Source organism: Sardina pilchardus, chromosome 1, assembly GCF_963854185.1.
Source record: "Sardina pilchardus chromosome 1, fSarPil1.1, whole genome shotgun sequence".
In the NCBI taxonomy this organism is placed as follows: Eukaryota; Metazoa; Chordata; class Actinopteri; order Clupeiformes; family Clupeidae; genus Sardina; species Sardina pilchardus.
In genome coordinates, this window is record NC_084994.1 from 30,728,022 (window position 1) to 30,749,499 (window position 21,478).

The 21,478-nt window shown below is 45.9% G+C and overlaps 2 protein-coding genes across 4 annotated transcripts in view; one reads left to right on the forward strand and one right to left on the reverse strand.

Moving 5' to 3' along the window:
* LOC134088058 (NACHT, LRR and PYD domains-containing protein 12-like) overlaps window positions 1-21,478 on the reverse strand; it is a 57,094-nt gene that overhangs the window by 24,476 nt on the left and 11,140 nt on the right. For all 3 annotated transcript variants that reach the window (XM_062541973.1, XM_062541982.1, XM_062541964.1), the window contains 4 exons: window positions 19,859-19,917; window positions 17,201-17,371; window positions 14,783-16,448; window positions 14,351-14,527 (listed from right to left, as the gene is read on the reverse strand). In XM_062541973.1, coding sequence (XP_062397957.1) covers window positions 14,351-14,527; window positions 14,783-16,448; window positions 17,201-17,371; window positions 19,859-19,917 — 2,073 coding nt within the window. The remainder of the gene's footprint in view (window positions 1-14,350; window positions 14,528-14,782; window positions 16,449-17,200; window positions 17,372-19,858; window positions 19,918-21,478) is intronic.
* On the forward strand, window positions 545-6,790 carry LOC134093673 (uncharacterized). The gene is made up of 4 exons (XM_062547259.1): window positions 545-802; window positions 1,318-2,164; window positions 2,594-2,787; window positions 6,540-6,790. Exons 1-4 carry the CDS (start codon window positions 545-547, stop codon window positions 6,570-6,572), a joined length of 1,332 nt encoding a protein of 443 aa, XP_062403243.1. The 3' UTR covers window positions 6,573-6,790.

The following is a 21,478-nucleotide window of genomic DNA, read 5'->3' on the forward strand; positions in this document are numbered from 1 at the left end:
GAGGTGGCAACAGCGCCCCTCGTCTGTGACATTTGGCGTAGCCGTGCAGGATTCTACCTTGGGTTGAGACACTGTGCTCTTCAACATGCAAGTGGACGGAGAACCAGCTGACAGGCCCCAAGTACTGACACCACTTTTCATGGGGGCACCATGGGCACAACGCTTTGGGGGGTCCACATCAGAGATGAGGTTGCAAGAATGGATAGCACAAATAAAATACCTGATTGACATCCAGAGACTGACAGAGACTCAACAAGCTCAGTTTATTCTAGGCTCTTTGGAAGGGGAAGCAAAAAGGGAGATACTAGCTGTAGAAGAAACAAACCGTAACACCTCAAACAAAATTTTTGATCTTTTGAAAGGATTGTATGGAGACACCACTCCTGTAGCGGCTGTAAGAGCATTGTTTTTCAACTGCCGTCAGGGCCCCAAACAGACTATTCGTGTTTTCTCTCTGCAGTTACGTGAACTCTTTTCCAGGCTTAAAAGACGAGGTGGTGCAGATTTGGGGGATGGAGACGCCCTATTGAGGGACCAGTTTTTAATGGGCTTACGAGAGGGGCCCATCTGTCAGACTCTCAAAGCACAACTTCGCCGTGATCCAGCGTTGACGTTTGAGGCTGCGCGGAAGGAGGCTCTGGCCTTAGAAGAGGATCGGGCCCAGGAAGATGACCTGCCCTCCTGCATGGTGGTCCAAAACTCTGAGGCTGCTGCTGCAACAACCCCAACCGTCGACTGGAAGCAGGAGCTTCGAGCAGAAATTATGAAGGACGTTAAAGAACAGATGACCCAGCTGTCCAAGGTGATCTTAGAGGAATTGCGTGCTGGACAGTCTACGGTCCCCCAACTCCCTCGTGCACGAGCCCACTCCACTGGTTCATGGGAGGGACGTGGGCCATCCAGTCAGCCTGTTCGGCCCAGGTTTCAATGGGATGACCAAGGCCGCCCCATTTGTATCAAGTGCGGCAAGGGGGGCCATATCAGCCGTTATTGTCCTGCTCGAAGCCCATCCCAAGAGGGTTTTTAGCTTCACCGGCCACTGAGGGTCAAGTGGCCGGGACCTCTACAAACGACCCCCCGCGGCCCCTTAAAGATGTTTTAGTAGGCCAGTGTCCAGTTGTCAGTGTCAAGGTAAACCACAAAGAGGTACAATGTCTTGTAGACACAGGTTCCCAAGTAACAATGTTTGCAGAGAGCTTATGTAAGGAACTTTTCTATGAACAAGAACCCCAGGGCCCCTATGGCCCATGGCTAAAACTGCGTGGTGCCAATGGACTTGACATCCCATATATTGGTTATTTGCTGTTGGATTTTCAGGTACATGGTATTCAAGTACCTTCTCGAGGGGTCGTGGTCGTCCGTGATGACTGCCTAGGCTCCCACAGGGCGCTCTTAGGCATGAACGTAATTGCCTCATGCTGGGAGGAGTTGTTCCCGTTAAAGAGCCCTCCATCGGCTGGGAGTCGCAGGACTGCAGATGCAAAGGAGTGGGAACAGGTCTTCACCGATTGCCATCGAATCCAAGCCGCGACTGCCCAGCAAGAGACAACGGATACTGCTCGAGTTTCCTGCCGGTATGCAATTAGCGTTCCTGCTAATAGTGAGGCCCTAGTTTGGGCCAAGCTGCCAAGTCGAACCCGCTGCCAGAACACATGTGTGCTGGTAGAAGCGCACGAAGAGCGCCAGGGTGTGGAGGTGGCCAGAGCTCTGACGAGGGTGCACAGAGGACGGGTGCCAGTGCGGGTGCGCAACCTCCTGCCACACCCTGTGCTCCTCCATCGACATCACAAGCTGGCTAAGGTGACTGGGGTGGACGCTACTCAGGTGGTGGACGGCCCAGAGATTCACTTGTCGGAGGTGAGTCCTGGGGTGATAGAGGTGAGCGTGGTACAATTGGGGACAGACTTGAAGGACATGGGGGAGGGGCTTCCTGAACATCTTTCATGTGAGTCCCTACAGGGTGATGGCCTCAGCACTGACCAACAACGACAGCTCAGCCAGTTCCTGGCAAAGTGGCAACACGTGTTTTCATCTCATGAAGAAGACTATGGGTGCACTGACCTGGTGACCCATCATATACCCACAGGTGAGGCCCCACCTATCCGAGAGAGGTACAGGCCCGTACCCCCCACCCTCTACAAAGAGATCAGGACCTTATTACAAGGTATGTTGGAGAGTGGGGTGGTTCGGGAAAGCAGCAGCCCTTGGGCTGCCCCAGTGGTATTAGTCCAGAAAAAGAATGGGACTTGGAGATTTTGCGTAGATTATCGCAAATTGAACAGCGTTACTAGGAAAGATGCCTACCCTCTGCCCAGAATAGAAGACTCTTTAACCAGTTTGAGCCAAGCTGCGTGGTACTCCACCCTAGACTTGGCAAGCGGGTACTGGCAAGTCCGCGTTGAGGCGAAAGACCGGGAGAAGACCGCCTTCACCACTCCATTTGGGCTCTACGAGTGGGACAGGATGCCCTTTGGACTCTGTAATGCCCCTGCGACATTCCAGAGGTTAATGCAGAGGTGTTTAGGGGGGCAACTGTCCGACTCGTCATTAGTTTATTTGGACGATGTAATTGTTTATTCTGTTGACTTTACAGCCCACCTAAACCACTTGGATGGAGTGTTCCAGTCCCTGCAGAAATATGGCCTCAAGTTGCGCCCTGAAAAGTGTCAGCTATTCCAACGTGAAGTCAAGTTCCTGGGCCATCGCATTGGTGGAAAGGGGGTCTCTCCTGATCCGGACAAGGTGGCAGCTGTTCAGGACTGGCAACCACCGGGGACTGTAAGGCAAGTGAGATCCTTCTTAGGCTTTGTTGGTTATTACCGGCGCTTTATAAAAGACTTTTCAAAGATAGCTAAACCGCTCAATGCTCTACTAATGGGAACTGGGCGACAACAGCGACGGGGTTCCCCCCCTATTGAGTGGACTACAGAATGTGCGTCGGCATTCCAGAAGCTGAAACAAGAACTACTCCAAGCACCTATCCTTGCTTATGCCGATTTCACCCAGCCTTTTGTTGTGTACACAGACGCTAGTAATAGGGGCTTAGGAGCAGTCCTGGCTCAGCGGCAAGGTGGTGTGGAGCGAGTTATCGCTTACGCCAGTAGGAGTCTCCACCCAGCCGAACGAAACGATGTTAATTATAGCTCATTTAAACTCGAGTTGTTAGCCATGAAATGGGCGGTCAGCGAGAAATTTAAAGACTATCTATGGGGCACAAAGGTGAAGGTGATTACTGACAATAACCCATTGGTCCACTTAAAAACAGCTAAGCTTGGAGCGGTTGAGCAAAGATGGGTGGCGCAACTAGCTAACTTTGATTATGAGATTCAGTATAGGCCGGGAAAGGAACACACCAATGCTGATGTTCTCTCTAGGCTCCCTGATGCTGGCGACGCTGCTCCAATTTCTAGCCCACCTGTAGGGAATGACGAACTGCTGGTGGGTGTTGTCGAGGCACCAGGGACCGGGGAAGGCCTTCCAACCTGCTGGGGATGGGACCCCGTCCATTGGCGCCAGGTACAAGAAGGGGATGCGGACCTGGCCACGACCCGCGCCTATCTAGAACAGGGCATACTACCCCCAGCTGCAGAAAGGCGTACACAGACCCCACTTGTCCAGAAATATCTGGGCCAGTGGCGACGACTGAGCTTAGAGGAGGGGGTGCTATGCAGAGTTGCACAAGACCCCCTGACTAATGAACCTAACCACCAAGTCATTGTTCCCCAGGACCAGGTTAAAGCCTTACTGGAGACTTATCATAACCAGACAGGGCACCAGGGTCGAGACCGGACCCTGTCCTTGTTGAGGAGGCGGTTTTATTGGCCACAAATGGAGACCTGCGTTGATGGCTTCCTCCAAGCTTGCCCACGCTGTGTGCTCCGTAAGACTAGACCAGATAGTCGAGCCCCACTGGTCCCCATTGTGCCCCAAGCCCCACTTCATATGGTAGCTATGGACTTCCTCACTTTGAGTCGACCCACAGATCGTTATCAGAACATCCTTGTAATAACAGACCTGTTCACTAAGTTTGCTTGGGCGGTTCCAACACTGGACCAGACTGCTGTGACCACCGCCCAAGCCCTGTGGAAAACCGTGCTACAGCCTTTTGGGTGCCCAGAGGTCTTCCACTCTGACCAGGGTGCCAACTTTGAGTCCGCTGTGATTCGGGAGTTGTGCCAGATCTACGGCTGCCGTAAGAGTCACACCACACCCTACCACCCCCAAGGGAATGGCAGTTGCGAGCGCTTCAATCAAACCCTATTGAATCTATTGGGAACGTTAGAGGTAGATCAACAGAACAGGTGGGTTGACCATCTCCCATACCTGCTTCATGCCTATAACAACTCGGTTCACAATGTCACCGGCTATGCCCCTAGTTTTTTGATGTTTGGTAGGCATGTGCGCTTACCAGTAGATCTGCTGTGGGGAACTAAGCAATCGGAGGGGGTGAAAGATGTGACTGCATGGGTGGGTCAACATTATGATAGGCTCAGGTATGCATATCACAAAGCCTCGGAGCACTTAGGTATGGCTGCTGCCAAGAACAAGCGCCTTTATGACAGGACGGCACAAGAAGCTCCGCTGCTAGCCGGTGAACGTGTGTTGGTCTACGACAACCGGAGGAGGGGCAAAGGGAAGCTAAGTGACCGGTGGGAGGCCCATCCCTATGTCGTTCAGGGGCAGAGCCAACCGGACCTGCCGGTCTACACGGTGAGGCCCGAGGGCAAACCAGGCCCGGAACGGGTCCTGCACCGCAACCTGTTGCGACCATGCCCTCACTACCCGACAACACTAGAGGGAGCTACAGACCAGCCAACATCTACACCCCAACCACCCCAGCCACTGATGGGATGGACATGGACTCCGGCAATGCCAGGGCCGCCAGCTGAGGGTGGAGTCCCAGGACCCGACCCAGGGCCCGACCCAGGACCTGATCCAGCACCCGAACCTGAGCCTAGACATTCTCAGAGAAGTACACAGGGGAGGCCTCCACACAGGTATGGGGATTGGGGGCCTTAGCATGCGGTTCTCGGGACGAGTACCCTTTAGTGGGGGAGGGTGTCACGGGGTGAGCAGACGGGAAAAGTGGGGGAGGGCAATAAAGACTAAAAAGATGGGATCCTCACGGGGCTTAATTGGGGCGACACCAAGATGGCGGCCTCCATCGTTTGTTTACATAGCTACACACAGGTGTGCAGTGGTAATAGTGGGGATGACAATCAGTACAATTACACACAGGTGGATGGTGTTAATGGTAGGGATGGTGATTGGTGCACGGGGGAAAAGTTTGGGCTTTTAAACACCCGGGTCTTAGGCAATGCATGCGTCTTGGTGGGGAAGCGGTAGCACGTCGTTCAACGAGTGTGGATTAAGCTGGAGTGGAGTGAAGGCTTTGCCGACCAGGGGAACAACACTGATCTCGGGACTGACGCTGAGCCTGGGGTTCTGGAAGCTGTCGGGTTAACCCCGCTCCCACACACCGTGCTGTTGGATGACTGAGGGGTGAAATCGTTCACCCCTCGCGAAGTCAAGTACTTTGTTGCTGTAGCCTACTGCTTAACGTTGAATCGTCGTGTCTGAAGCTATCATATTGAGCCTGTGACTACCACCATTGTCTCAGACATAACGTAGGCTGCTGGTGGAATTGCTGTGGTTGCCTTTGAAGACGCTGCCCTGAAGCCTGTTTATCCCTGTGACTGTGCAGCTACTATAGTGCGCACGCCATTGATTGTACTTGTGTGCTTCGTAACGAACTGTGCAGATGCGTTGCGTCTGCCCAGCATAATATCCCCGAGACTGTGTAGCTACTATATTGAGCACGCCATTGACTGTGAAACTGCGTGCCTCACTAAGAACTGTTTTCTGCTTCCGGGCCTGATATATCCCCAAGACTGTGTAGCTACTATATTGAGCACGCCATTGACTGTGAAACTGCGTGCCTCACTAAGAACTGTTTTCTGCTTCCGTGCCTGATATATCCCCAAGACTGTGTAGCTACTATATTGAGCACGCCGTTGACTGAAACTGTGTGCCTCATTAAGAACTGTTTTGCTTTCTCGCCTGATATATCCCCATGACTGTGTTGCTACTATATTAAGCACGCCATTTACTGTGAACCTGAGTGCTGCCTTATTAAGAACTGTTTTTGCCATCTGTTCTAATGCCTCCGACTGTGTAGCTACTATATAGCGCACGCCATAGACTTTTGGACCTGTTATTACTCCGCTCCTTCGACTGTCCTTGTCACCCTTCAGCAGCTTGGCCTTTCCTCCAGTCTATCCCACTCAGGGACAGGACAGCGTGAACCTCAACAGCCCAGCCCTTTTGGTGACAGCCTATAGTGATGTGTGTGTGAAAGACCGTGTGACCCCACTGTGAAGTATGGACATGAATTGTCCCTTGATGTGACGTGCTGTGCTGTGCTGTGCTGTGCTGTGCTGTATTGTGCTGTGCTGTATTCCACGTGTGTTGACCTGTTACCCCAACATCTGGGTTGTTGGGCCCTCCGCTTAACCCTGTCCACCTGTCTGTTTAGGCAGCCATTGCCGTCCACGTGTGAGGGACTGGACTAGGACCTGGCCTGCTGCAGCCTCGGATGACCAGTCGGTTGGGGGATCCAGAGACTACCGAGCGGGTGTGGTAGACTACACAACACACACAACCCGGGACCCTCAGCTGACTGACCGAGACGGGATACTGAAGGACAAATTAAACTGGACTATTACATCCTTTATTACGGAAAAACACTACAGTTTTAATTGTTACTTAAATAAAATACAGACTTTTACTAGCTCTGGTGTCTGTGCGTGCTTGAAGGGTACAGTGGTCTCCCTGGGGTAGATTGTGGTAGAGAGGTGGCAACAGCGCCCCTCGTCTGTGACAGTACGCACACCAATCAACACCCCCCCCCCCCCCCCCCGAAAATATTTTGCTGATATTGTACAATATTTGTCCGTTTCTCGGTTTTAGATTTGGCAATAACATCCACATGCAATAACACAATTAGAAATTTGAAAGTGATAGTAGCAGTGGTATAAGCGGGATAATCAACTCACTTATCAACTCACTTATCGAAGTGTATAGTCCCCTCCGCCTGCGGCGTCGGGTCCTTATTACCACTTCGAACGTGCATTATTTTCCTTAAACGCACGACGCGTCGTTGATTATACACAATACTCATTTGGACAACGTTACACAGCTAAGTTACTGCTAAGTTACGTTTAGTTTTGTTCAAGCATTAACGTCTGATGTTAAACAGTGTTGTAATGCTAGTCTAATGTTCCGACAAGCACACAAATTGTCTACCTAGCTTGTTATTGCCCATCTGGAATCTCCTCTAGCTTTCCTGCCTCCATCTTCCATTCTTTCTCTTTTCGTTGTTTAAAAGAACTTGCGATATCCACGATGAGTATTTGAGTTAGTGGTTTAGCGTCACATTGTGTTTTGATAACCATAATAGATAGCCGAGTAAAAGAAAACAACAAGTAGCCTACTTGCGCGCCTGCGTGCGTAATCTCTCCTGCTCAAATGAAATATGTGCGCGTGGATATACAGTAGCTCTGCATTAAGTTAATTTTGATAACGTGTTGACAAACTTCATATAGAAAATTGTAAATAGCCTGATGGCATGGCATGCGGCTAATGGGATACTGTGCATAGTTGGGAAGTTATGGTAGGCCAATTTGATGTGAATACACACGCACAAGGGTAATTTTCTTTCCTTGATGAGTAGTCTCAAGGTACGCACAGTGCGTACGGCCGTACGCCTGCAGGCGCCACTGCTCATCATCATATTTTCATAACAAATACTGTAAAGCTAAAAAAAAAAACCATGATGAATGAATGAGGTGTCACTCGCTAACTGTAAATGGATTAATCCAACACAACTCCTCGTCCAATTTTCAGTTTGCATGAAAATCGGTATGTTAGCGAGGCACAGAGGTTGGCTAGCTAACAGAGTTGATGGAAGTAGACTACTAGGGGTGGGGGAGATGATGTCTCACTCTCAACCTCTTCTTGCACTGGCTGCCCCTTCTTGTATCCATATCAATTAACCAGGCTATGCTGAAGCTGTAGACGGGTTCTGGTAATATCAGTCCGAGAGAAGGGGGAAGAATAGAACACTGCTGTCGAATTTGCAACAAATTATTCCGACTCCTTAGTTAGTAACACTATTGCAGTTGTGGCTGCTGGCCGTGGAACCTTTTTGGAACCTCATAAAAACTCTGGGCGATTTTCATATTTTGTTTTAAGGCACAGAGGTCCGGGGCTATCTCCAAGACATCCGCGACATTCACCCGCATTAAAAAAAACTCGAGCCAACTTGATGTTGCTTTGGTGTTGCTTATCAAAATCTTGGTGTTGCTTTAGCTATAGCAAGCAACACCCTGGCGCCGCCCATGCCCTTTGTCTGTGATGGCCTGCCCCCATGCCCACTATAATAGGCTACCTGCAGGAAAGGCTCTCTGTACACTCGTTTGTTTCCGGTGGAGCCAGGTGTGTTTGAGCCATGGAGGTATTATAAGAACTGGAGAAAGTGAACAAGTCCCGCCCCCATTCATTTCAATGTGAATGCTAGGCTAGTGAAATGTGCCAAAATTGAACGATTTTTTCAGGCTTCAACATGGCGTTTCAAGGGGCTTGTTTCCGGTGCCGTTTTACTTAGCCAATTAAGTGCCAGGTTACCGATTGACGTAAGGTACAGAAGGAGAGCTCGTGCCCACACTAAGCTCGTGCATGAGCTGAGAGTGGAACAGCCACCAATCAGCATGAGTAAAACGCAGGTAAAACGGCACCGGACATGATGTATTTCTGGAAAATGGCGACGAGGAAGTGCTTTGCTAATCGGCGAAGCTAATCAGTCAAATCCTGACCCCCTGGTTTGAGCCTGCCGCTATTGGTAATGCAATTAGTGTCTACAGTACACAGACCCGGTTGGATGCTGCACCTGGGAATCAGCACGTTACGACAAAGAAAGATTTATACGTGTTGAAATTGTTATTATTAGTTGAACAAGATATTCAATGTCAGAGTGGAAGATTTAACGAGCATAATGTAACAGAAGATGCCGTTACAACAGTTTAATTTCTACCGGAAATAAATGAGTGTACAGGAAGAGCCTTGTGTACACCTAGGCTATTGACTGAAGTCATTCACACCTCATTACCGTATATCTCCCATCTCAAGGCAAACTGAGGGAATGATGCACGACCATTCAAAAACATGACTGGTTTTCTAAAGATACAAAGCTTAATGCTAATCGGTGAAGTGTCACTTTAAGAACTCACCGTGAACCAGTGATGCGCGGGCTGATCCAAATCGAGCGGGCGACCGCGGTCATCCGCGGTCACCCGTGGTTATGGGTCAAGAAAAAATATTTTTAATGATATGCGGGTCATGTTTGGTCGGGTCGGTAAAAAAAATATGCCGTTCTTTTTTTGTCATTTATATCGTACATAATTGTCTTTAGAAGAGAAAGACATAAGTTGCAGCATTCCCACTGAAACGCGATTCTATCCCCCACATTTTGTCACGAACATGTAGAAATGCACTTGTTGTTTCTGCGTAGACAGACCCTCGGCTACACTTGACATGCAGTTGTGTTCTGTTTCTGTTCTGTGTCTATGATCTGCAGCTTTTTTCTCGAACTGCTGGCCTCTACAGAAAGTGGCAGAATCGTCTACTGAGCAGCGAAGTTGCCGATGAAATGCGTGCTTCTCACGTCTGATAATTTGCAGCAAGATCGAATGGTATTATGGAAAGAAAAATAAACTAAAAGTTTCCCAAATTTAATGTCATCAAGGCATATAGCCTACAATTGGTATGAGCATGCAATATGTGCGTCCTTGCGCAAATTATATAGGCCTAGTGGCTCGTTGGAAAGCCCCACGTCTGCTCTTCCCCACGTCGTGCAATAAAGGTTTCATCTCGCTGCAATTTATAATCGCGCAGCATTGGACTTTTGGTCCATTGATGAAGACGTTAATAAAGAGTTTCTTAATAATATTCTATGCCTGCATTTCATGCTTGGGAAAGCTTCAAGGCATTCATGAGGAACGGCTGAAACAGAATTTGTATAGGAAAATCCTAGGCTAATTATGTTCAATGTTGAGTCACCTTCTGGGGAACTATAGTAATTGCACGTGTGTGTCCTGAGAGTTGCTTGCTGTGGAGAGCTGCATTACTTCTTAACACTTTCATACTGTAGAATTGCTGTGTTTGGTATGAACTTGTCACCATTGATATTAGCCTGCCCCCTCAGGCAAGCTCTGTCTGCCTCTGTTGAATGTCTGTCTTTTGTGTTCAATAAATTGTTTATTTAAGGAATTCATGTCTCCATAATGCTTTAAAGAACCTGTGCAGCTCTGTATAGTGAAGGTATCAAGCTCCTAAAGATTCCCTGAGGCGCTAGGCCCCAGGGTGGCGTAGTCAGGCTACAGATTTGGGGTGGTTGCCCTGACCACCCTGTTACATTCTGGCGTAAGTCGGCAGCAAGCAAAGAGACATGAATTCCTTTTTGTTTTGTTAGATTTGCAGATTTGTGTTGTGCTTGGTTTTCTTTGTTTTCCTTATTTTCAAGACAAGACAGCAGCTGACCAGAAGATCATGCACCAGGAACCCTCTGAAGTCCAGCCTCCAACATCCAAGTGCCCACCCTCACCGTGGTGAAGTCCTCTGTGCCTCCTTTTGACCAGCCCAGCGGATGGCGCCTCCGCAGGTTGATCGGGATCGACCCATGGAAGGACTGTTACCCACTCTCGTCAGGGTTCATGTTGGAGTGGAAAGAGCATGATATATGGACTTATGGGGGGATGTCGGGCTATATGTGTGTTTGCCATGATTTTACCAATTTTAATAGGTAACCGGGGGTAAGTCCTCAGAGAATCACTGGGTCATGGGGTGGGTCCCATTAGCGGGGTTTTCTGAGGGGCCCCTGGTGTTCCTCATCCCAGCATTGGCCTACTGACCATGCTGTGTGTCCTTTTACTGTGTTGGGTAGCAGTGCTCGAAACACTGGGTCCCCAAGATGGTAGGTAGCAAAATGGGCCTACTGACCTTTCTGCGTGCCATTGTTGGTTGGGTAGCAGTGCTTGTAACACTGGGTCCCCTGAATCTGGGTAGCAGAACTGGCCCATTGGTCAGGCTGCATGCCACCGGAGTGTTGGGTAGCCGCGCTGGCCGCGGGGTCCCCTGTATCTGGGGTTTGGTCCAGTGACCAGACCCGTCCCCGTCATGGGGTTGAGTGGCAGCACTAGGGTCAACCTGGCTGCCAACTGCCTGTTTGATTTTATTGTATGTGGACTTGTGCCTGAGTGAGCCCTTACCAACCCCTCATGTGCTTGTTTTAATGGTGTATCGTCGGGACGACGATACATCTTGGGGGGGAAGAATGTAGTAGGATGGACTGACTGCTGCCCCTGTGTCTTCCCTCTGGCCTGTCAATTGGCTAACGAGGGGCGGGGCAGTGACCTTAATTGGTTAACTGGCCAAGTGCAGCCTATTTAAAGAGCTTGGTGGCTAGCAACAGTGGAGGTTCTGCTGCAAGAAGGTGTGTGAGCACACCAGAGCCTTCCACCAGGTATGAAATCTTTTTAAGTGTTTCTGTTTGTATTAGTTTTGTCATTGTGGTTAATGTTTATCATTTTATGTACTGTAGCTGGGTGCCCTGCCTGTCCGGACCACAGCAGTGGTGATGTTTCCTGCTCTCCGGACTGCTACAGTTGGTCAGGCTGCTGTCTTGTCTTCATTTAGTTTTGTTTGATTTACTATTTTGTCTGTTACTTTTGGTTTGATTGTCTTTGTCCATTGTCTTTCTTTTGTGAGCAGGCAGAGTGTTAATGGGGGGGGGCTAGTCACCTGCTGGGGAACTATAGTAATTGCACGTGTGTGTCCTGAGAGTTGCTTGCTGTGGAGAGCTGCATTACTTAACACTTTCATACTGTAGAATTGCTGTGTTTGGTATGAACTTGTCACCATTGATATTAGCCTGCCCCCTCAGGCCAGCTCTGTCTGTCTCTGTTGAATGTCTGTCTTTTGTGTTCAATAAATTGTTTATTTAAGGAATTCATGTCTCCATAATGCTTTAAAGAACCTGTGCAGCTCTGTATAGTGAAGGTATCAAGCTCTTAAAGATTCCCTGAGGCGCTAGGCCCCAGGGTGGCGTAGTCAGGCTACAGATTTCTGGTGGTTGCCCTGACCACCCTGTTACATTCTGGCTGACCACCCTGTTACACATGCATATGAGATACCAATTTTGCGTAGCTCAATGACGCTACGACTAAGTTAGACTACTTTTTACAATAAGCGGGTCGGGAAGCGGGTCGGGTCCTGTATTTCAAGAATTATTTTTTGCGGTCCGAGTTGCGGTCGGGTTAGTTGTAAACGGCGGGGCGGGGCGGGTCGTTCAGACACGTACCCGCGCATCACTGCCGTGAACCAGGTGTACTTTGATTTGTATGCGATCGCTTCTTGTTAGATGTCTTTAGGGGGGTGTGCCGTAACATAATTTATGTAACTTCTGCTTTCTCATACAACTTCCTACTTGTAAGACTAGCATGATGGACAAATGGATTACAGGACCAAGACAACACCTACTTCAGCCAGTCTGAGGAAAAGAACAATACAACAACAACTAGGGTAGACTGAGTACAGTTGGGACAGTTTTTGCTTTCGCCATTACCACTTGAAAGTTTGACTGTAAAAAGCCATTGAAAATAACTGTGTTCTTACATGGTATATCTTTGATCTGTGCACTAAAATAAAACCCAAAGTATATATCCGTAAGTTGTTTAGATTTTTCACAATTAACTCATAAACACAAGGTGGCATTTTGTCTCAACCGTAGCCTACCCTAATATAATTATATTGAGTACAGTTGAGACAGTAGCATGGTACAGTTGAGACGCCAATTCATGATGCTGGAAGGCTGACTAGCCATTCACTGCAAATGTAGCAAACTTTTTAAAATGTGTAATCTGAGTGTTTCTTTTTATTTTAATCCCTTTTTTTAAATCTAAATTGGCATCAGATAGACATAAAGCAGGGACAAATGTTTAAAGATGAAAATATCTTTTTTTTCTTGGTTTTATCATGGCTAATTTTCAAATTATGATGTAATCCTTAAAATCTTCATGTTATAAGATATATTCATTAATAATACATAGTTTAAATATAAAAAACATTCATTTTATTAACATTTGTGTTCTATATTGCCTAAATGCCATCATAATATGCACAAATAAACACCATGCAATCCAATGGGATTTTATCCGGGTACAGTTGAGACAAAGTGTCTCAACTGTACCCTTCTGACCATCTTGCACATTTTTCTAAATAATGCAACAACCTTGCATGAAAGGATGTCATGAAATATGTCAGTTTGTAGAGCACAGAATGACATTTGCAATGATGTAAGAAAAGTATAACAGTCACATTGGAGTAATAAGATATTCACTGTGGAAGGAACATGGTTAAGTGAAATTCTCACTATGGTAAAAATACTTTTGCCAATATCTTTGGACAGGAGATATGCACAGTGTCCAAATTTCCCATGATTAAAGAGAACACTAACACACATATGTGTAGCAAAAATCATGGATCAGGCTTGGTTTGCAGGCAAGATATTTAAGGTGTCTCAACTGTACACATGACCCAACTGTACTCAGTCTACCCTACAACTAAAAGCACTCCAAGAGCGCAGACCTCTGCCAAGCACCTCCTGGATCCAGACCGTGATCTCGATCAAACAAACCCCGATGAAAACATAACCTCCTTGGTGGAGGTAATGAAAGCCCCTCCCAGTCTGGACAATGAAGTACTCCGTCTTGACCCAGCTGATGTCCAGAGGACCTTACACATCAACACCCAATGGCTACCACCTACCACTAACTTCCATCACTTCCTTCTGCCCTAACCGCTCAACTGATGATGCCGTATGGGCTGCACCTGAGTCTGGCCGATCTCAGATATAAGATGTGGTTCACTAGGCATCAACATGTGCAGCTGGATGTTGGACTCCTTCACACTGACCCCAAACATGCATTGTAAAAATATCTCTCAGACCATCCAGGGCCCTAATTGAAATGGTGATCAAAGAGCAGGCTATCTAAAGGCCAAGTTCTCATGCATGAACTATAGCTATAAAGTGACATGTGGGAGCATTATGCGGACTCATCAGTGTTTGTCATCAGGGTTTTGCATATGGTGTTATACTGTATTTGCAAATAGATTTTCTTTGGTTATTAAAACAGCTTTAGCTAGACTTGGTCTTTCCTTCAAATTAGGGCCCACAGCGTGTCAAAATATTTCTGAAGTGTTCAAAGTTATCAGTGTAAGACAAAAATTCACTCACCAAACCCTCCTAGAGACATTGACTACAGGGAGCATTCTGTGGAGCCCTTCCTCTGATCTCAGGTATTTCTTCAGATCAAACTCCTCCAGCTCTTCCGCTGACATCAGCAGCAGATAAGTCAGAGCTGAACACTGGGCTGGAGTCAGTTTCTTCTCCTCGCCTGCTGAGCTCATGTATCTGTGTAACAGAAGAGATGCATACCGGTATTTGAACATTTCTGAATATATCTCAAATCAGTGGGGGTCAGCGAGTTATTTCCTGACTATACAATGCTTTAAAAGTGATTCAAATCAATTCTAGCTTTCTATCAATAGCTTTTGGTCCACATTAGCAAACTCAATCTCAACATCCCAGACAAATATCTGAGATCAGCATCTTATGCACTTCAATTAAAATAGATACAGTATCAATAAAAAGTATCTTGTTGATTACCTGTTGATTTCCTCAACCAGTGAATCATCTCCAAGTTCATTCAGACAGTGGAAAAGGTTGATCATCCGTTCTGGTGGGATGTTTTTGCTGATCTTTTTCTTGATGTATTCAACTGTCTTCTTGATGCTCTGTTGTCCCAAATGTGGCAGAACATCATTCAGGGGGAACCGGACTTCAGGCTCCAACATTGGAGCCAGTCCAAGAAGGAAGCGCACACAAAGATCCAATTGTCCATTTTCACTTAGTAAGGCCCTCTCCAAAGACATCTTATAGAGGTCGAACCTTGTGTTCTTGACCATCCATCTAGTCTTCTCCCAAGTGGTCTTGATAAAGAGATTTGCTTTGTCAATTGCATGTGTGTGGAGCAAGTACAGAGCTGCCAGGAATTCCTGTACACTCAGGTGCACAAAGCTGAATATGCTCTTTCCATTTATAGCACTTTCTTTTTTGAAGATCTGTGTACAAAGTCCAGCCTTCAATGCTCCTGTATTTACATCAATTTCACATTCCTTCAGATCCTTCTCATAGAATATCAGGGTGCCACTCTCCAGATGTTTGAATGCTAGTTTCCCAAGTTTAACAAGAAGCTGCCCTTTTTCCTCTGGGCTCATCTCCTCCTCTTGGTATTTCTTCATTCTGGTGATCTGAAAGACACTGAATTGTGCGTACATTTCAGTCAACGTTTTGGGCATTTCCTGGTCAGAGACTCCTTTCTCTTTTCCCTTTCCTCCAAGCACCACTGCTGTGATCCGACAGAACACTGGAATGTGACACATTATGTAGAGGCTTCTCTTTGATTTCACGTGTGCTAGAATTTGTTCAGCCTTCTCTGGAATTACCTTCTTAAAATACTCCTCTCTGTGGCTTTCACTGAAACCTTGGATCTCTGTCACCAATTGGAAAAGGTCACACAGGTCCTTATTGGCTGCTGCCGGTCTTGTTGTTACCCAGATGAGTGCAGAAGGCAACAGTTTACCAGTAATTAGACTTGTTGTTAACATGGCAACTGATGCTTTCTCTTTTGGGTCACATATGGGCTCGCTGAAGTCTAGCGCGAGTCTGCTTTCATCTAAACCATCAAATACAAAAAGAACTGTTGTCCCTTTTAAGTCAGTGGATTCTGTCAAATCTTCAAGGTCTGGGTACAATTTAAAGAGAAGGTCAAAGAGGCTGTGGACCTTATCTTTGTACAAGTTCAGCTCTCGAAATGGAAGAACAAAAACCAGCCCTATTTTTGTATTCTCTTTATCTTCTGCCCAGTCTAAGACAAACTTTTGCACAGCAACACTTTTCCCCACTCCAGCTATTCCCAAAGTCAAGACCTTTGTGACAGGTTTATCTGCATAGAGATGGTCAGAGAACATGTTTGACAACTTGACTGAGTTCTTGGTCCCAGGGAATGACCTTGTCTCAATTTGTTTCAAGTGAATTGTTGACACTTCATGTGCACTGTTGATCTCTCCAGAGCATCCTTCTACAACGCAAAGATCAGTGTAGATGTCCTGTAGTTTTTCATCTCCTAGCTCTTGACGTACAAGGAAACACATGTCTTTTAAGATGGACTGAAGGCGTTGCTTGAGTTGCCTGTTTGACTCCTCTCTCTTCTTTTCCACTTCAATCTGTGTTGTCGTTTCTTGTGGCTGGACTGTATGTTCAGCAACATGTTCTTGAAAAAAATAGAATAAAACAACAGATTAACATTGTGAATTTCAGACATAAGAGATAGACTGATCTTGTTAGCCAGGTTGGCAAATTGGCTATTCACTATAACAAACATTCCCCATTCTGTTACAGTTGGGAGATTATTTTAAGTATGCATTATGAGTAAATCACTTACTACATATTCATTTATAATGAATACTTCTTATAATACTAACTGGCATGTCCAAAAACAACATTTTATCAAATGTGAAACCTAACATGCACATGGTCCCTTACACAGACTATAGCAACAGCATAGTGAGTCTACAGGGAAAGTCCTTTGTAAGATGGCAAAAGACGCACCTCAGGAAGAGAATTGCATTGGCCAAAAGAAAGGTTTAAACTTGTCTTGGACATTAGGACAGAAGCATGAAGCAGAGGTAAATATTGTTTACGATTTAAACCATGATTACTCTGACTCAAGAGGCTGAATTGAGAAATTGCCCTTGAATTTTACCAAATAGTTTATAATCTATTGAAGAGTAATGGCATGGCATACAAGAAAAGATATATGAATGGTGGTGAATAAACAATCAGTATATCATAAACTGTGTGTGTGTGTGTGTGTGTGTGTGTGTGTGTGTGTGTGTGTGTGTGAGTGTCTGTCTGTCTCTGTGTGTGTGTGTGTGTGTGTGTGTGTGTGTGTGTGTGTGTGTGCATGTTGCTATTAATATGCTATTGAACTCAAATGTGAAACGGTTAATAATGGCTCATTACCAGTGCTTTGCTGTGGCATGGCCCCTGGTGCAACAGTGATGTTGAGAGAGCCATGGATGATACAACCAGTAAAGGCCGGGGCGTTCACCATCCCTCCAGAGTGAGCAGCAACATTCATGTTGATATCTCCACTCCCGCCAGCCAGACCTGAGGAAAATGGCTGGTCTCCCACTGAGAGAGAGAGAGAGAGAGAGAGAGAGAGAGAGAGAGAAAGAAACAGAGACAGACACAGAGAGAGAGAGATAATGAGAGAGAGAGAGAGAGAGAGAGAGAGAGAGAGAGAGAGAGAGAGAGAGAGAGAGAGAGAGAGAGCAGTTTTCTCCAGCTTACTCCATGGGATTTCATAATTGTCCCTACAAAATATGCTTGAACCTATTGAGATTGTCATTAGCCAGATCCTGAAATGCCTTGGTACCCGTATACTGAAGAAGGTTGAACTGTTGAACTCGTAACAACATTATTATCTTGTCTCAATGAGGTGAAGACCAGGGCACAAAGCATTTTATCTTACAGTGAAGAGTACTCCTAAATCGAGCTCTATAACCTATTCACAAAGCTGAGGAGACCAAATTTTAATAGGCAAATGACCTAGTAATGGAATACTCTAGGAACTGATGTAGTATCTTTGAACCATTTTTTAAATGGATCTGTATGAAGGACATGTTTGCTCTCGTAGTCAAAAAGTGTAGGAGCGTTACGTTTCTTAAATATCCGTCAGTTAGGAGATACTTTTAGCCTTAAGATTCTATGTGAATACCGGCCCAGGTGAATATGTGCTTAAAGTTAATAGTTCAGAATTTTGGACATAGGACCTCATTTCCAATGTAGCTGGGTTGATACAGGTCGGTGGAGACAGTTTTCAGTGCATTCCATCCCGTCCTTAAGTTGCAGCGGTCACCTGGTGCTAAGCTGGTGCTGAGATAACGCAATTCAACGGTAACATCCAGCCTGCCACTAAAAACAGTCTTAACCCACTTCACAGAACACCCGAAACAAATAAATTATAACATCAGACTATCGATGCACATGTCTGTGCTGATAGTGATAGAATAATGTTAGAAATAAAGATTAACCCTGCATCGCATTGCAATAGCCTATACTTTGCTCCCTGTATGGCAGTACGGATTGATATTATCCAGGCTACAGAGGAAGCTGGTTTCATGATCATACAAGTTTATTTACCTGCCGCTCCAACTACTGTAATTCCACTCTGCCAGGCTACAACACACATAAAGTCACCGGTACATGTAGCACAGTCTCAATCTAAAGTTATCAGAAGCAGTGTGCATGTGCCACTTTTGCATAGATGTTTTTAGTTAGATGAAAAACTTCAAAATGTCAAGGTATAGCAGACTGCCTAACAATGTGTGAAAGGCCCCCGGACCTCTGAGTAGGACGGGATGAAATGCACTGAAAACTGTCTCCACCGACCTTTATCACCCCAGCTAAGTTGGAAATTAGGTCCTATGACGGACCTATGTCCAAAATTCTGAACTATTTTCCTTTAAAGGTAGGGTATGGAATTAGCTTTTTTGGCCTTTTTTGCAAAATCACTTGAAATCCTATTCCTAACCCACTTACAGCCACTGAGTTGGAAGCACTTAAATGGAAATTAAACACGTTGATCATCTGCGGAACGTGCAGGGCTCGAAAAACTCCAGCCATTAGAATTCGAAACCAACTACCATCATTTCACAGCTCGTTTGTCAATCTGACGGTCTTCCTCTTCCTCCTCCCCCTCCCCCCCGCGCGCGCGACCATTTCGTGCACATAGCACGAAAGCTGTTGACCGTGAGTCAGCGCTGAAACGAAACTAACTAGGCCTGCTGCACGTCCCATATTCCCCTCTTGTTGTATGTGTCACTTTATTTCTATACAAACTAAGGCAGCGAATACCTACGGAAACTCAATCACCCACGCAATAAATAAGCTATGTAGCAAAAATGACATTTTACTGTGACTCGAAGAGTGTACTGTAGTAAACATGAAATCGAAACTTAACCGTTTGGAACAGTGGAATAGGCGAGCCAACAGGCCAGCACTAAACTCGGATATTTCAGGAGATAAACGCCCTGGTAAGAACCAAACCAGATTCTGTTCAAATATACTTGTACACACCTATGGCTACTGAAAAATGTAAGGTAGGCTATCAAATGTTATTTTGGTGTATTAAAATGCATCATTGTTTTAGAATTTTCGAACGAAAGGGCTGGTAGCCTAAGGTGCTTTCACCATAATGTAGGCTATAAAATCATCTACCTTGTCTGATTTGTGGAACTATTACCTACAACCCTTTGGAGGTGAATAAAGAATGTTATTGGGGAAGTTGATGTGAGCGATTGTATGGAGACTAGAGCTCATAGTGCTGTAGACGCCAGGCTGGCATTTCATTTAGCCTGGCTCGCTCTCGCGCATCTGAATTCTCGCTCGTGCATTAATGTGCGTCCATGGAGGGAGGGACTTGAGGTTGTATTTGTTCAAAATCTGCCGGCCGTTTTGCGAATTCTGTACCCAACCTTTACTGTAAGTCCCAGGCCTTGATTTCAGAAATGTCTAGAACAGCTTCTTACTTCTAACATGTGGGTTTTAACGGATTTGAACCATTTTTACATTTCAAATAGTTACATTTAAACATTTTTCCCTTTACAAAACTCTTACCAGGCATCATCTTGTTTGTTTGGTCATCTTGCCCAGCTGGCTGCTTTACATCATCCAACCTGTTAATCAAATCATGTTTAGGATTAAATATGTACATCATCAGCACTGTGTGATATTTGCATTTGTGTGGCATATTTGTGGAAAATTCATATAACAATGTAATTTAACATTATTTATTATAAACAATGCAAATATAATTGTTGTGTCTTAGTACAAGCGATCCACCCATTCTACATTTTACTGGATAAACACTCTCTCTGTTGGCTTGCTATATATCTTTCACAAAACCTTGTAGGCTAATTCAATTTTGCTTACAATTATAAAGCATTATAGTGTGCAGCCAACATCAGCCCAATCAACTCGGGGTTGACTTCATGAGTGTCTTTCCAAAGTGTTAGTCTGTAGCTCTTATTATGACCGCCGCTAGCGTAGCTAGCGAAGCGGTCATATAGTTGTTGTCAAAGTTTTTTTTTTTTTTTATTCTTTTTTCCCGTCATTTTTCGTCAACGATTCCCGGGGCACCGTAACACCGGAGCGCATGAAACTTGGTGGGCATGTAGCCCCGGTAGAGTTCTATGGAAAATTTTCGTTTCGTCCCCGGGGGTCACTCCACCCCCGCGCTGCCCCCGCCCGAAGCCCAAAAATGACAGTTTTTCCTACATAACTACCTGAACCGTGGCACCGAGGATGACAAAATGTTTATGGTATGTTGTTCTCTAGAGCTTGCATCAACTTAGCTTATAACCAGTCATTTGTGATTTGCCCCCCCATCGTAAAAATTGAAAATGCAATGTAATATTGCTTTAATTGCCCCTATCTTCAGATGAGATGTTATGAACTGCACCAAATTTCATGTGTATGATTAACCTGACACCCTCTGGGAGTATGCCAAGTTTTGTGGAATTTCATCCATGGGGGGCTATAAAATAAATGGATTTATGTGTACATTCAGGACTGTATACCCATCGGCCAGTAGATGGTGGTATTATCTGGAGTCTAAATCCCCCCCTGGGGATTTCAAAAACTGTTCCAAACATCTCAATCTCTGCTAGTTTTTGTCCTAGAAACATATAAGTGACACCATTAGAAACCTTTAATCAACTAGTTTCCAAATATGTTTTAAAAGAGAATGGTTGCTCTGGGTGCAACAAACATGCAGGAACACACACACACACACACACACACACACACACACATAAATACACACACACACACGCATACCTACACACACACGCACCACTACATACACACATGTACATAAAACATTATACAAACACATGCACAAACACGCCCACACGCATGCACACATACACCCTTACACACACACACACACACACACACACACACACCTACAGACACACACACACACACACACACATGCACACACACATCTTTGAGTACATTTTGTGAGACCACCGGAGCTGAGAAGTGAGTGTGTGTGTGATGTACTATAGTGTGTGGGTGCGTTTCTGTGTGCCCATCTGTGTGTTTGCATGTGTGTATATGTGTGTATGTGCATGTTCTGTGTGTGTTCTCTTTCTTTCTCTCTCTCTCTCTCTCTCTCTCTCTGTGTCTGTGTTATCTGTGTGTATTCTGTGTGTGTTCTCTCTTTCTCTCTCT